At 52.7% G+C, this 15,737-nt stretch overlaps 1 protein-coding gene across 2 annotated transcripts in view; it reads left to right on the forward strand.

Moving 5' to 3' along the window:
- BLK (BLK proto-oncogene, Src family tyrosine kinase) overlaps positions 1–13,352 on the forward strand; it is a 48,990-nt gene extending 35,638 nt beyond the window's left edge. For both annotated transcript variants that reach the window (XM_016160927.2, XM_016160926.2), the window contains 8 exons: positions 129–232; positions 4,016–4,162; positions 4,628–4,780; positions 5,210–5,389; positions 6,575–6,651; positions 9,425–9,575; positions 10,797–10,928; positions 11,584–13,352. In XM_016160927.2, coding sequence (XP_016016413.2) covers positions 129–232; positions 4,016–4,162; positions 4,628–4,780; positions 5,210–5,389; positions 6,575–6,651; positions 9,425–9,575; positions 10,797–10,928; positions 11,584–11,789 — 1,150 coding nt within the window. In that variant the 3' untranslated portion in view covers positions 11,790–13,352. The remainder of the gene's footprint in view (positions 1–128; positions 233–4,015; positions 4,163–4,627; positions 4,781–5,209; positions 5,390–6,574; positions 6,652–9,424; positions 9,576–10,796; positions 10,929–11,583) is intronic.
- The last annotated feature ends 2,385 nt before the right edge of the window (positions 13,353–15,737 follow it).

Below are 15,737 nucleotides of genomic sequence, written 5' to 3' on the forward strand. Positions count from 1 at the left end.
ACTTGGGAACAGGATCACATATTTTATCTCCTGGGGGAAGGGTATAGCTTAGGAGGGAGGTTTGGATAAGAACATTCTGAGGAGCATGGCCGCTCTCTGAGGCTTGCCTGCCTTCGTTTTTTTCCCAGGTGGTTCTTTAGATCAATTAGCCGGAAAGATGCCGAGAGGCAGCTTCTAGCTCCAATCAATAAGGCGGGCTCCTTTCTTATTAGAGAGAGCGAAACTAACAAAGGTAGGTGTGGGCGGCTGCCCTCTCCTCCCTGTGCAGCTCCAGGAATTCCCCCCTCCCACAGGGCTGTGGGTGTGGGGCAGGGGTGGGGGTTACCAGCCAGCAGAACCTGCCAGCTGCCAGCCTGGCTCTCTCTCCCAGTTCAGGCCCTGCCTGGGTGGCCCAGCTAGTGCCCAGCAGGTGGGCTTGAGGCTGTACTCACAAACAGTTCTTCCAATACCCAGGCTGGCACTGCACCATAGGCTTCAGTAGGCCAGGCAGTTGGGGAGCTGCTCCCATGTCAGGCTGTCTTGCCTCATCTCCCGGCCAGGCCAGCGAGAGCACAGAGCCTGGCAGGGTCGGACAGGGTGGGGCGAGGGGTGGGGGTGGTGCAACCCAGAGCCACATTCTGGAGTCAAAGGATTTGCGAGATGAAAGAATCTTAGGAGATAATCTCAGCCAGAGGCTATGACCTCAGACACTTATAGGAGCATAGAAAGTAACAAGTCCAAGGAATGACCTGTGGCTGGATATAAAAGAAGGGGGCAGTGATTGCGGAGAACTGGCCGGACCCTCCAGTTCACTAAATAAGCAAAACATTTCTGCCCTCACCCTTAGGCCACTGGGTTTTTTCTTTCTCTTTCATTGTTTTCTTTCCTTTTTTCCTTCGTAAACTCTTTTTGTTATAAGATATAAAACGCATATAAAAATACATAAATTATAAATGAGTATATAATTATAAATATAGAATCATAGTAAGTAAATAGCTTGTAACCACGAGAGAGAATATTCCAGAAATCCCAAGCCCCTCTCACTCTTCCACTTGTACCCCTTTCTGATTCAACCTCCTCACCTCCCCAGAGGTCGCCACTATCCTGACTTTTAGGGAAATCCTTCCTTGATGTTCTTTATGTTGTCTGATTTTCAGCTTTTTACAGATGGTATCATCCTTATTTTTTATTTTTGTGTGTCTTATTCCGTTCATTCAATATTGCTTGTGAGATTCTATATCAGTTTGCGAGGTCTGCTGTAACAAAGGACGAGAGGCTGGGGTATTAAACAACAGAAATGTGTTTCTTCATTTCTGGAGGCTGGAAGTCCAAGACCAAGGTGGCCGGAAGTCCAAGTCGGTGTCTTCTGAGGCCTCCCTTCTCCCTGCGTCTTCATGTGGCCTTCGCTCTGTGTGTGTCTGTGCCCTGATCACCTTTTCTCATAAAGACACCAGTCACAGTGGATTAGGGTCCATGCTAATGACCTTACTTCAACTTAATCACCTCTTTAAAGACCACATTTCCAAATATAGTCACACTCTTATATACTGGGGTTAGGATTTCAACACAGGGATTTGGGGGGACACAATTCAGCTCATAACAGATTCATTCATATTGTTGAATTTAACAGTAGTCTTTTCACTTTCATTGCTAGGCAGAAACTGGTATATGAGTATTTCGTAAGCTATTAAGCCATTCTAATGTTCAGGGGCGTGGGCTTGTTTCCAGTTGAGGGATACGAGGTTGAGGGTGTTATGAACATGCTGCTCTGACCCTTATAATACAGGCTTCCTGGAACACATTTGCCACTAGTCTTCCATTTTCGAGATACTGGCCCAGTATCTCCATTTGAAAGATGAGGAAGTTGGGTCCCTGAGGGAGGAAGTGACTCACATGAGTCCAACAGTGAACAAGTATCAGAGCCCAAATCATCTAAGAGGTTCTGAACAGCTTCACGAGCTCTAAAATATGCCAACTGGCCTAACCTGGAGTGCTGGAGGGGAACTTCCCAAGTAGTGTAAAGAAAGCCTTTCGTTTATCAGGGTGCTGCCCATAGGGACCTGTTATGGTCAATTTTGAACTGGAGAGGAGGCGATGACAGCAACGTCAGGGGGAGGAGGGTGGCCGGACGGTGAGTTTCGTTCCCTGTGAGAATAGACAGAGGCTGGCCTAGGAGGAGCACCGCGCCGGGCTCGTCCCTCACTCACGGCTTGAGACCCGCAGTGAGTCGAAGCACCGGAGAGGCGCCAGCTGGACAAAGAGAGCTGCTTGTGACGCACCGTGCGGCTCAGGGGACAGCCCTCGGCCCCATGGCCCCTCGATGGGTCAGGGCCGCTTGGGGAAGAGGAGGGGGGCATTGATAAGTTGGGGTGCTCTGTGCAGAATTTCCCGAAATGTGCTAATGGACGCATTCAGTTATGTAACACATATAGGAGATGGCCACCCTTCCATCTTAATGGCAGAGCACCTATGTCCAGGAAACAATATGGGACTCACTGGAGATGACATACGTGTCTTGCTATTGTTGTGGAATATTCCAAACACATCCAGAGGTATAAAGACTAGTACAATGGAACCCCTTAGACCCAACACCCAGCTTCAACAGTGGTCGACTGGGCCAATCCTGTTTCATGTATATCCCCGTCTAACCCTATTATTTTAAAACAAATCCCAGACATCATGTCGTTTCACCCTGGAAGTGAGGTTTTTATCATTGCTTATGGCTAAGGTGCCCTCTGGAAGGATAGGGGCCCTGGGCAAGTGAGGGGCTCAAAATCATGAGCTCGGGCAGTGGCGCTGCGTGGAGGAGAGCGAGTCTCGCTCCTTGGCTTATCGCGAGACCCTGCATGCGGGGCGCAGAGAAGGAAATGTGGAGAAATACCCTTTTCCTCACTCCTGTGGTGCGAGGATGAATGAACTCACTAGATCTACTCTCGGGCTGCTTAGATACTGGGGCATAGTTGCACCTACGTGGGGCGAGGTGGGTGAGGCAGTCTGCAGCGTGAGGCTGGGGCTGGGGTTTGGGGTGGGTGAGGCGGGTGGGGCATGGTGTGGGCTGCGGCCCAGTCAAGGAGCCCGGGGCCGGGTGCACGGCCTCTGGGCATCGTTTTGCAAGTAAGTGATGAGAGAGGCGCCATGACTAAGGGATATGGGAAGGGAGAAGGGGTTTGAGATAGAGTGATAGTCTGATAAGAGAGGAAAGATACCTGAAGACAAACGGCAACAGGGAAAATCAAGCATCCACACCCGGGAAGAAAGAGGTATCCAAGCCTGACACCTGGCGGGGGAGGGCGATACTGCTCGCGGTAGGCGTGCCCTCAGAGAGGACCCCGGAGTTCGCAAGCCAACCGCTTAACTACCAGGAGGACCTGGGCAAAGACATTCCGCTCTGGGGCTCAGCTTCCTCATCTTCCAAATAAGGGCGGGGGTGTGTTACCAGAGAGCTGGACAGACCTCAGGTTTATAAGAAGAAGTTTCTCAGCTGGAAATTCTTGCCTCCTTAACATGCTCTTAACCCCTGGCATCTGCTACCCTGTGTCTGCAAACATTAACGTAGATGGGAAAACACACAGACATGTGAATACACGTGAACAGAACCCCTAGGAAACAGCGCATTGTGCTCTCCTCCCTGGACGTGGGTGCTTGAGTTTGCAGTTTGCTGTCACATGTGGGAGAAACAGCCTTTTCAGCCAGCGTGAATGAATCAATCAACTTTCCAGTCTCTCCGTGGTAGAAAGCCTCTTGAGAGGTTCTAGGAGAATCTCTTGTCTGCTCCAGAGTTCTGGGGTTCCCTGGCTGACTTTTGGAATATTCTGGGAGGAACATCAAGAACAGCCAGATGGAGATGATAGGGAAGGCTTCCAGGAGGGCTAAGGTTAAGACGAAGGAAAAGGTAACTTAGGATGGACATGGTCAAATAGAGAGGAGGATTTGGGGAACTTTTCCCCAAGATATTGAAATGAAGCCCAAATCCCCGATCCTGACTCTCCCTCTATATGCCTTACCTCTCATGCGTGTGTCTTTATTAACCCTCCAGGTGCCTTTTCCCTGTCGGTGAAGGACGTGACCGCCCAGGGGGAGATGATCAAACACTATAAGATCCGTTCCTTAGATGAAGGGGGCTATTACATCTCCCCCCGGATCTCCTTCCCCACTCTCCAGGATTTGGTGCAGTACTATTCTAGTAAGAAGTGGGGTGTCTGCTGGGGGCAGGGGCTTGTGCCAGAGCAGCCCTTATATTTCTCTGTTGCTAAGATCTCAAGATTTTGTGACTCGTTGGTGCTGTCTTTGCGGGGAGCAGGGAGATTATCCCAAGGCTGGACCCAAGGAGTTGACAGTTGTTAATAACAGTGATTCAAATTCTGTGTACCTAATCCCCTCTCCTGGCTAAGCATGCAAACACTTGGAGAGTAACAAGTATTTTCAAGTCTTACAGAGAACAGGTCAATGATAGCATGCCTGCTTTATGCAGAACAATTGCAAAGAGCTGAGTGTGTGTGTGTGTGTGTGTGTGTGCACGTGTGTGCATGTGCACATGTGCATATGCATACTTGGAAGTGGAACAGGACTAGTAAGAAGGATTGGGGGACACAACTGTGAATCTCAAGGGAGAGATGCCAATCTGACCAACCTTGCTTCCTTACTGCAGGGAAGGGAGATGGTTTATGCCAGAGGCTGACCCAACCCTGTGTGAACCTGGCTCCTCAGAACCCCTGGGCCCAGGATGAATGGGAAATCCCCCGGCAGTCTCTCAGACTGGTCAGGAAACTCGGGTCTGGGCAGTTTGGCGAAGTCTGGATGGGTGAGTATGTGGCCTGCCGGAAGCCTCTCTCTCCCTGCCCTGCCTCCCGAAGCACAGAAGGCTCAGGATTTGCACAGTGCATCCTGCTTCCCCATCGGGGCTTGTGAGGGGGAAGGGGCAGGGGCTACGATACCCATTTTATAGACGAGGTAATGGACCGTTGTTCTTCAACTGCCTGAAGGGAGCTGAGACAGGCCGGCATCCTGCAAGATAAGCTGGCATTTTCAGCATCCTCAGGAGCTGTACATTCCAGCCCGGGTCCACTTCCTGGGGGGTGGGGGGCGGGCTCCGCTTAGTGTGTATGCTACAGGTAGATGGCTCCTGGAAGCTCATATAGATTTTGGTTAAAGGATCACCTCCCACAACCTCCGGGTCTTCTGAATGGCTTCTTCATTCTCTCCCCCCACCTCACCCCCTCTTTTGGGTCAGGTTATTACAAAAACAACATGAAGGTGGCCATCAAGACCTTGAAGGAGGGAACCATGTCCCCAGAGGCCTTCCTGGGCGAGGCTAACCTGATGAAAACTCTCCAGCATGAGAGGCTGGTCCGTCTCTATGCCGTAGTCACGAAGGAGCCCATCTACATCGTGACCGAGTACCTGGCCAGAGGTGGTGTCCCACATGGGGCTGCATCCCTCAGACAGAGGCGGGGATGGGTGGGGTGAGGGTCCAGGCTTAGGGAGCTGAGAAGGCGGAGGCTCATCTGCTTCCATGGGTTTGCCTGGCCAGGGGACTTCTGCAGGGGATTGCTGAGCCATGGGCTGAATCGATTAGCCAACGTCCTGGGCATCTAGGGCGTTCCACATGCATGGGGGTAGGAAGGGAGGATGGCGAGAAACAAGATGGGTAAATTGTTCTGCAGAGCTGTGTTCTTGGTCCAGGAGCACTTCGACTAACACTTTTAGTGTGTCTTCTGTGCATGGCGCTGCTTGATACCCAGTGGGGAGGACAGAGCAAGGCGAAGCCAAAAGAGCAGTGCGCTAGGCATCCAGAGATGGTTCTGTTCCCAGTTCTACCACTTACCAGCCATGAGACCTTTTACAACCATGTGAACATTTTACAACGCGATGAAAAGGGAGGTTGGGTGAGATGGCTTCTGAGGTCCAGTGCGGCCAAGCTTTCATTGGCAGTGGGCCTGGGGTCGGGCCTCAGCCTTTGACCCCCTTTTCACCCCTGTGACACTGACCACACACTGCTTCCTTTAGGGTCCAAAGGTACCATGATAATATAATTTCTTAAAAGTCACCGCATTAAGCTGGGACACAATGACTGCCCTGCTCACCTCTGAGCTATACCTCAGGTGGGCGTCCCTCTCAGCTCTCGGATGCCACAGAGGAGCTGTATTTGTCCCCTGCACCAAACCCTAGGGGACAGGTCTTTCCATTTGTGTGCTTCTTTGCACTCTTGCTCCTCAGAGGCAGAATCTCTACCGACAAAGGGTGAAGGGGGCAAGAATGTCATGCCAGGAATGAGCAGTACACTTAGAGTCAGAGGAGCAGGTTCTGCTCCTGGCTCTCTGGCTACGTGACACTGAACTTGGCTGAGACTTTACTTTCCGTGAGCAGCTAGAAGCCTATTGGCTGTCTCCTGGGGTGCTGTGAGGACCAAGGTTGGAATTCCGTAAGGCAGAAGGCGCTGTGATGTTGTAGGTGGATTTCTTCTCTGTGGACAGCAGATCTGACAGAGCACCACCTACTTCCAGCCCCTGGTGGAGAGCAGCCCATACCTGGGGGAGGCTGTCATACCAGGGTAGGGTCATTTGCAGAACTGCAGTAGCAATTTCTCTTTCCTTAGGATGCTTGTTGGATTTCTTGAAGACAGATGAAGGTAACAGATTGTCCCTCTCAAGACTGATCGACATGTCAGCCCAGGTTTGTGAGCGACCAAAGACAGAGGGGCTGAGAATACAAATGCCCCCATAGGGGCCCAGGCCTCCCCGCCTTGCCCTGGGGCCTAACAAAATGAACTATTTAGAGGTTGTATGAATTCGATTTAGGCTGGGCTGTGGAAGACAGAAAACCCAAAGTAATAATGGCTTAAATTTGTAAACATCCAAACCTGGGCAGTCTGGGGCAATAGGTGGGTCCGCCCCTCAGAGTCACAGGGATGCAGGTTTCTTCTACCTGCCTGGTGTTTTAGAGTGTCATCTGATTGCCCAAGGTAGCTGCTCACATTTTACCACCTTGTCCTCTTCTCAGCCAGCAGGAAGAAGTAAGGGGGGGACAAAAGCCCACTCTCCTCCCTGAAGTCACTCACTATACTTGCTTTTACATCCTCCTGGCCATCTTGCCACCTGGCCACACCTAGCTGCAGGGGAGCTTGGGAAATGTAGTCTTTATTCTGGGCAGCCATGATGAAATGAGGTGGATTCTACCACTAGGAGAGGGAGAACAGTTGGTGTGGGAAACCCAGAGAGTTTGCATAGATTTCATTTAACATGTCAGGCAACTGTTTTGTGGTGACCTCATTTCTTGCTCAGATGTTGCCTTCTGTAGCAGGTGGGAAAATGGAGAGGAGGAATCTTTCTTCCCTGGGGATTTTAGCTGAGGGCTCTAACTGGCCGAAAAACTCATCTGGTGGCCCCGAGTGTGTGTCTGTTAAAACTGGAACTCTCAGCAGAAAATCTCTGGTCTGTGGTCAGCCTGTAGGACGTGTAAAAACACACGCTCACATCCGGCTGCAGAGAGGAAACCCTCGCCCCACTCCGCTGGTCCCCACCTCTGCTGCCCTTATCTGCCGTTAGAATCAGTGTAGGAACTGACGTCATGGCTCCCTTTTTCCACTGAGGTGAGCAGAGCTTTGAGGAGGCTGGCGAGGTGGTCTTGGAAAATTAGTGTTCGTAACTGGTTTCAAACCACATAAGGGTGATAAGCCTGTGCCTGCATTTTTTCTTTTTTTCTTTTTCTCCTCTCGCTCGCCTCTGTCTCATGTTCGATCCCTTGGGAAATCTTGGGTCACCCAGGGGCAAAAGATGCGAAAAGCCACCTGAGTTTATACCTAGGTGTGGTCAAGAACCTGAGGATTAAGAAACCCAAAATCGGAACCTGCTAGGTGAACAGCTTCTAAACCACGTTCTGATCGTGCTTACGCCCACCATGTGCACACACACACACACACACACACACACACACGCACACATGCACACATACACACACTCAGTGCCCTTCTGGGCGCTCCTTTTCCTGCTTTACAGATGAAATGCAAATCTCCCCTCCAACCACAACTCCAGGCGCCCCACTTTGCAGACAGGCGGCAGATGCCCGATGTCCTGTCACACCTGTGAGCATTTGCCTGGGCTGCCCCCTCTGCTCAGAACGCCTTTGACTCTCCTCTCACCTGGCAGAATCCTAATCAGGGTTCATGACCCAAGTTAAGTGTCATTTCTAGTAAATTTTCCAAGCATTAGAGAGCACTTAGCTCGTGCGTAATAGATTCTTTTCCTTGAAAGCAGTTCTGGGTCCTACTTAATCTCCCTCTCCTCTGCGCCCAGTATTTCTAGTTCTGCTCAATACGTATTTGCTAACAGGATGAGTACTCGTAAATGCTGTCCAGATATAAGGTGTTTGGGATTCAGCTTTATGGTCCCCACAATACCATACCACTAAATGTATTTTGATGGAATGATTTAGCGAAGGAATAAATGAATGAAGGAGTGAGTGAATGGATTCATGAACCAAACACACGGCGGCAGCAGGAGAGGTGAGCTCGGTTCTAGTGCTGGCTTCTTGCCGTGGTAGGTGCGAGGAGATAAACTGGTTTTCTGTTCTCTGCCTCAGTTTCTTTACCTATCAATTGGGAGCGGAGAGAATAAATCCTGAGTGAGTTTCCTTGACTAACAGCCACATGAGCAGCGCAGCTACTGCTGTACGAGTGCTGGGGGTGGAGGACGGACACCTTCGTTCCACTGGGATTCTGCCCCCGCTCCGTGAATGCTGCCGCGGAGCAGTGCTGGGCTAGGCCCGTGGCCACGTGTCTCGTTTAATTCTTACCTCAACTCCACGCCCTGGAGACCCTTTTCCGTGCTCCGATTAGTTCAGTGACCCTGTGGGGACCTCGAGCAACACGCCAGGGGTCAACGAGTCCAAACCAGGGCTCCCTGCTTCCAACTTGCCAGGGAGATAAACCCTTTCCTTCCCTCCTGCCTTCTCTCCCTGCCGCCCCTTCCTTTCCTTCTCCTTCCGTGACAGGAGCCCTCCCTTTTCTCCTGCCTTCATTCCGCTGTCTTCCTCCTCTGTAGACACTTAGAAGGAAGGGAGATGTGGGTGAGGGATACAGGTAGCCCCCAGCTCTGCTGACAGCGTCCCTGCCTTTCTGGGCTGTTAGGGAACTGTGGTTTGTAGTTCGTTCAGCAGGGGAGCAGTCGAAGCCATCTTTCGACTCCGCCGAAGAATCTGCCCGTTCTCCAGCAGCACCACCATTCCCCACATACCTCCAAAAACAATAGCACAAAACGAAACCCGGCCCCCACGTGTTCCTTCCCCTTCCAGGCCGTGAGCGGATGGAGGCTGCTTCTACAGACAGGCCGGTTAGGGCGCGGGCAGTCCTCTCTCTCCCCCAAGGGGACTGTTCAGGGTACACTGGGCGGGCTCCGTCCTTGTATGGAGGTCCCCATGCTGTCTTTCCCCGTGTGGCCTGTTCTGTCAGATTGCTGAAGGAATGGCGTATATCGAGAAAATGAATTCAATTCACCGCGACCTCAGGGCGGCCAACATCCTGGTGTCTGAGACCTTGTGCTGCAAAATTGGTGACTTTGGCTTGGCCCGGATCATCGACAGTGAATATACCGCTCAAGAGGGTAAGCAGAGACCCCCAACCGCAGGGAGGCCTTGGGCCGTACCCTGCCCAGCTCTCCAAACCCCCTTGGCCTTCTCGACACTGCACAGCAGAGCCCTGTGGGAAGAGATCAGAGAGCTGTGTGGTTTCCACAGTTCTGGCCTCACCCCCGGCTAGATCAGCGTTTCCCTAAATGTGCTCTGCAGAGAGCTCTAGCACCTCCCGAGGAATGACTTTGCGGTGAAGCAAGTTTGGAGATACTGTGAAGTCCATTCAGCGTCGCCTTAGCAATTCCCAGTGAATAGGAGCATGAACGGTCCTGCAGCAAAGGAACGGTGTCCATTTGCTTCACCTGGTACCCCCCAAACTAATACGAGCCCAAAGTACTTTTTTCTACACATCGTGTATTAACTTCCCACAGAACTAGGGGTTCACAGGACACACTTTGGAAAACACTGCTTTAAAGCATGAGCAGAAAAACCTTATACCTGAATTAGGGTTTCCGCAGAGCCCTCTGGTTTGCTTGTAACTGAAGTAAAAACCCTCTTCATAATAGGATTTGGAAAGGTCAGATACACTTATCAAGCAGGCTAGAAAGCCGCGTTAGCCGAGCGTGTGAATCAGTGGATAAAGGAGAAGGGCCGCTGTCGCTCATTACTTGAGGGAGCTGCAGGCTGGGGGAGGGGGAGGGGCTGCAGAGAAAGCCAGGCGGGGTGCGAGGGAGCCAGGTGCTGGCTGTGCTGTCCACCTGGAATGCTGACCTGGCTGCGGCCATCTGCGGGGCTCTGAGTGGCAGCAGGATCTGAACCCCCTCCTCACTGCAGCCTTTGGTGGCATATAGGTCGTGTATCATAATCTGCATTTTACAGGGAAGAATTAACTGAGGCAGAGGCAAGGTAAAGTGACGCGCCCAGGCCTTGGTCTCCTGTGACTAGCAAAGCCCAAGTCAGATGGCAAAGGACACTGTCCAGATGGGAACACAGTGGTTGCCCAGTGAAGCCCCTGGGTGACAGGGTGGCATCTGTGTACATATTGTCCTTTTGCGCTGTGGCCACCAGTGTCTGCATGTGTCCTAGTGGGTCTCAGTGACTCCCTGGGTGCATCTCTGTCATGCAGGGCAGGTCGAGCCCTGCAAGGGGTTTGGGGCGGGGGACAGGGGACAGGAAGAGCAGGGAGTGGCGGGGAGAGCAGGGAAGGTCAGTCAGTCACAGCCTCATAAAGCTGCTCGCGACTTTTTCCACAGGGGCCAAGTTCCCCATCAAGTGGACTGCCCCAGAGGCCATCCATTTTGGGGTGTTCACCATCAAAGCAGACGTCTGGTCCTTTGGCGTCCTCCTGATGGAAATCATCACTTACGGGCGGGTCCCCTACCCAGGTAGGCAATTTGATCTGAAGCAACTTGCAGTTCCCTGCTGTCCTAGGATGGCTGTGGCAGCTCATCCTTGTGCCTGGGGCTGCCCTGATGAGCGTGAGAATGGAATCTCCTTGGTGGGGACAGAAACCCAGGCACTTCCAGTCTGAGGGCGGGGGTTCTACCCCCTTCTTCGGCATTGCTCCGGGCAACGGGGCTGTGTCCCCTTCCTCCAGCAAGTCCCCAAACCTGGGTCAGTAAGGGTCTGAGTCTGAACTCCAGCTGCCCCCACCTGCTTTGTTCCAGCTGAAGGCGGGTGGTCCCTTCCTTGGCCTTCCACCCTGGGCCTACTCCCGACAGCCCCAGCCCCGTGTCAAGGGGCTCTCCTAGTTAGCCGGGTAGTGCATTTCCGGGGAGAACCTGCGATGTGAGAGGTGGGCTTCTGCTGTGGGGGGCACTCTCAGAGAAGCCCGCTCCGGTCCCATCCGCTGAGGAGCTGTCGGCACTAAAGAGAAAATCTCCAGCCTCATTTCTAGCGGTTCTTCAAGCAATGAAAAAGGAATAAAGGAATGTTTAAAGGTGGCACCAGGCGCGCGGCCAGGTGACCTGCGAGGGAGGAGACAGCGGTCCGTGGCCCCTGCCGCCTCTCAGCCTTGTTCTGCGTCCCCTCTGCCCCCAGGAATGAACAACCCCGAGGTCATCCGCTGCCTGGAGCGCGGCTACCGCATGCCGCGCCCGGACTCGTGCCCGCCCGAGCTGTACCACGGCGTCATCGCCGAGTGCTGGCGCAGCCGGCCAGAGGAGAGGCCCACGTTCGAGTTCCTGCAGTCGGTGCTCGAGGACTTCAACACGGCCACCGAGCGCCAGTATGAGCTGCAGCCCTAGCCTGGCTGGGGGATGTGTCGGCGCTGCGGGGCGCCCAGGTGGCGTCAGGGCATCCCGGCTCCGGAATGACGCACACCTGTGGCCCGACCCGCGGAACCAGAGGCACATCCACCTTGTGATTTCAGAGAGGCTGGAAAGGCGGGGAGGGATTGGTACCCCCATTTCTCAGATGAAACTAGAGGAGGCCTGGCAGTGGGTCACAGCGTGGACTCTGAGCCGGAGACAACCGCAGTCACACCCTTCTCTGGCTGTGTGTCCTTGCGCAAGTTATCAGCCTCTCTGTGCCTCCGCCTCCTCCTTTGTACAACAGGAAGTACCATTACAGTGCCTACCTCGTGTGTTCCTCGTGAGGACTGCAGTCGTTAACCCTGGGAAGATGGTCATGTGTTCGTCATCATATAAGGCTCCCTGGTGCTGGCGCAGGTGACAGGTGACGGGGAGTGCCTTGCTCCCACTCGGGCGAGCGCTCCGCCCTCCCCCCCCCGCGCCCCCCGCCCCGTGTGACTCCCTTTCCGCCACCAAGAAGCAGAACTGGGTCCTTCAAGACGTGGGTCCTGAGAAGGGACCACCTGCACAGGCTCCGGTCCGGGAGCCCTGCCCCAGACTGAGCTCCAGCGCTTTGGGACTTGGCCATAATAGTCATGAGATCTGATCTTTTCCGTGTTGTCACTGGTCACAAGCCTGGAAATCGCATCTGTGACGTATGTGGGTGCACGAGTGGTGCCACTTGGGACTCGCGGATGACACTGGGTTTCCGGTGGAAACCAAGTCCCCAGCCTTCGAACAACTACGCAGACCCAACTGTCACTGCCTTCGAGCGGGGCAGCAGGTGGCGCCCTCACCTCAGGAATCCTTGGCCTCCAGGGCTGAGTCCCGGCGTCCTTGGCTCAGGAACGCGGCCCGGCCGGAGCGGACAGGGCGAGTCCCGCGGGCTGGGGGCGCACGCAGGGGGGAACAGCGCCGGGGCCTCCAATTACCAAGGACCAGGCACATAAACAATGAGCGGGCGACAACGGGATCTGCGAGGCTCAGGAGGCTCCCAATTTGTGATGTTTTTTTGTTTATAATAGGTTTTTTGAGCAGTTACAGGAAAACAAGAGGCAAGTACAGAGAAACCCATTTACCCCTCAGCCTTGCCCCTTAATTTCCCCTATTATTAACATTTTACAATAGTGTGGTACATTTGTTACAACTGAAGAGACAATTCTAACACATTGTTAACTAAATTCATAGTTTCCATAGGAGTCATTCTTCTGTGGTTTTGGACCAATGTGTAATGACATGTCTCCACCCTTACATTGTTGCACAGAATAGTTTCAGCCCCCTTAAAATCTCTCATTCTCCACCTAGTCATCCCTCCCTCTCTCTGAACCTCTGGCCAGCACTTGCCATGTAGCGACTCCTCTAACCTTGCGACAACACGAGGAGGTATGGCTATTGTATGTACAGAGGAAGAAGCCAGGCGCAAAGAGTTTGCCTGCTGTTCCCAAGGTCACAGGGTCCCTTAGCAGCAGGATGGGGCTGTGGGCCCGAGCAGAGCTGTGGGACTGTAGCAGCAGAGGAGGCGGGGCGGTGGGCTGGGGGAACTAGAGGGGCTGCCTCTGTGGGGGAACAGAGGCGACCTGGCAAAGAAGGACACACATCTGGAGAGTGCGTGCTATTTCCAGAGCACAACTTGGGCCCTGGCTGTCCTGGAGCTGCAAGGCCTGGGGCTGGCTCATCACCTCCCTGGACCCCTCTGCCTTCTTCCAAAGGTGAAGAGGGTCACCCAGTGTTTGGCCAACCTCACTATTCATGAAAATCACCTCAACTCCTTGTTGTAAAACGTAGGTGTCTAGACCTTTCCCTCTGATCCAGCAGAGTTAAGGCAGGATCTTCCTCTTTCCTCAGCGCCCTAAATGATTCCTCCTTTAGCCCTGTGGTTCTCAGCCCCAGCTGCACATTTGAATCATGGTGGGGTGGAAGACGGTACGCGGGGAGAGGGCACATTTCAAAAATACCGGCGCCAAGATTCCAGATGGGGCCCGGCCATTGGCACATTTTAAATGTTCCCAGCTGGTACTAATGTTCAGCCAGGATTGGGAAACACGGGGACAGGTCTTGTGGGGTTGGGAAGTTCCTTCTCCAGCAGGGCTGGCTACGGCTCACTGGGGGCTGATCTGCCGCTCAGGTTCCGGAATTGCAAGGCCAGCTCATGCCTGTGGCTGTTTCCAGTTCTGATATGCAAGTGACAACCTGCAGAAACTACAAAAGAAAAGCCCGCACATTCTCGGAGGCACATTGTTAGGCAAGTCAGGCACGTCCCCTCCTCTACCTCCTGCTGCCCGCCCGGCTGCCTGGGGAAAGTGAGGCTGGAGCCAACCCTTGAAGGACGAGCGAGACCTTTCCCCACTAGGAGGCGCACTTGCCTCAGCGGTTCCCAGAACTGAAACTGTCTGTTGTTTGTTGGGTGTTTAAGTGAGTTTATGAAGGACAAGACGCCTGCCAGTTCCCAGCCAGAAAGTGAGGTGTGAGAGTGTGAAGAGAGCGAGACAGAGACAGCAAGACAGACAGAGACAGAGACGGAGAGACAAAGAGAGACAGACAGGAAAAGATAGAGGCCGAGAAGACAGAAACAGAGACAGAGCACGCATGGGAAAAAGCAACATTTCTTGCTCTGAGGACTTGTCTTCGAAGTGGGAGGGAAGGTTATTTATGGCTGTGGACACTGTATTCTCCCAACACAATCTCACAGCACACGTGAGGATATTGGAAAGGGGTGCAGGCCCGGGACATCTGGAGCATGTGATTTCTGCTGGCTCACCCAGAGCTCTGCTGAAGGGAGCACCCCAGCCTCGGACCCCAGATGCCTTCTTGCCTCTGATGGAAATTGTTTTCTCCTTCTGTCCCCCTGGAGAGCCAGCGCACAGTTACACACTTACAGTTACTGCAAAGTGAATAATAGCAAGATCTTCGGGGCCAGATAGACCTGTGTTCAAATTCAAGCACCTTCTCCCCCACAAGGTATGATCTTGGGCACTTTGCTTGACTTCTGACGAGCCTCAGTTTCTTCATCTGTGAAATGGGCGTACTAACACACATATATTATAGGCTCCTTTGGAGGTTTAGATAAAATAGTAAACATAAAGCTTTCATCACAGTACCTGCCTATGGTAAATGCTCAGAAATAGCTCTTATTATTGTTATTGTGGCCCCCAAAGAAAAGCCTTCAAGAACCCTGATACAGCCTTCACTGAGTTTCCCCCGGCCGCTGTGATGTTTCTCCTGGTTTGGCTTCTAGCCATACCCTTCAGCGCTGTGTTCTCTATCAGTTGCTGTGATTTCTCTTTGTTTACCTTCATATTCTTCCCACTCTGGGGGCAGGACTGGGAAAAGAGCACATGGGTTTGAAGTCAGAGACCCAGGTTTGCCAAGAACTTTCCAGTTGTGTGGCCTTGGGTAAGCAATACAGGTCCTCTGAGCCTCGATTTTCTCAACTAGACAGAACAACGACTCCCTTGCAGAACAGTTTTAAGGGAATAGTCCATTGGGCTGCGGTAACAAATATCACAGATCGGGGGCTTCGACGACAGACATGTATTTTCAAGATCAAGGTGTCGGCAGGGTTGTTTCTACCGAGGCCTCTCCCCTTGGCTTGTCGATGGCCGTCTTCTCCCTGGGTCTCCACATGCTCTTCCCTCTGCGTGTGTCTATGCCGTGATCTCCTCTTCTTATAAGTGCGCCAGTCATACGGGATCCGGGCCTCAGCTGAGGACTGCATTTAATTTAATCACCTCTTTAAAGACTATCTCCAAATACAGTTACATCCTAACGTGCTAGGAATTAGGACTTCAACATAGAAATTGCGGGCGCGGGGGGAGGGACACAATTCAGCCCATATAAGTAATAATACGGAACTATAATAATTAGTTCTTCTTTCATACTTTCTATTTTTGTATTGTTTTCTTA

The sequence above is a fragment of the Rousettus aegyptiacus genome, unplaced genomic scaffold, assembly GCF_014176215.1.
Source record: "Rousettus aegyptiacus isolate mRouAeg1 unplaced genomic scaffold, mRouAeg1.p scaffold_m13_p_16, whole genome shotgun sequence".
NCBI lineage: Eukaryota > Metazoa > Chordata > Mammalia > Chiroptera > Pteropodidae > Rousettus > Rousettus aegyptiacus.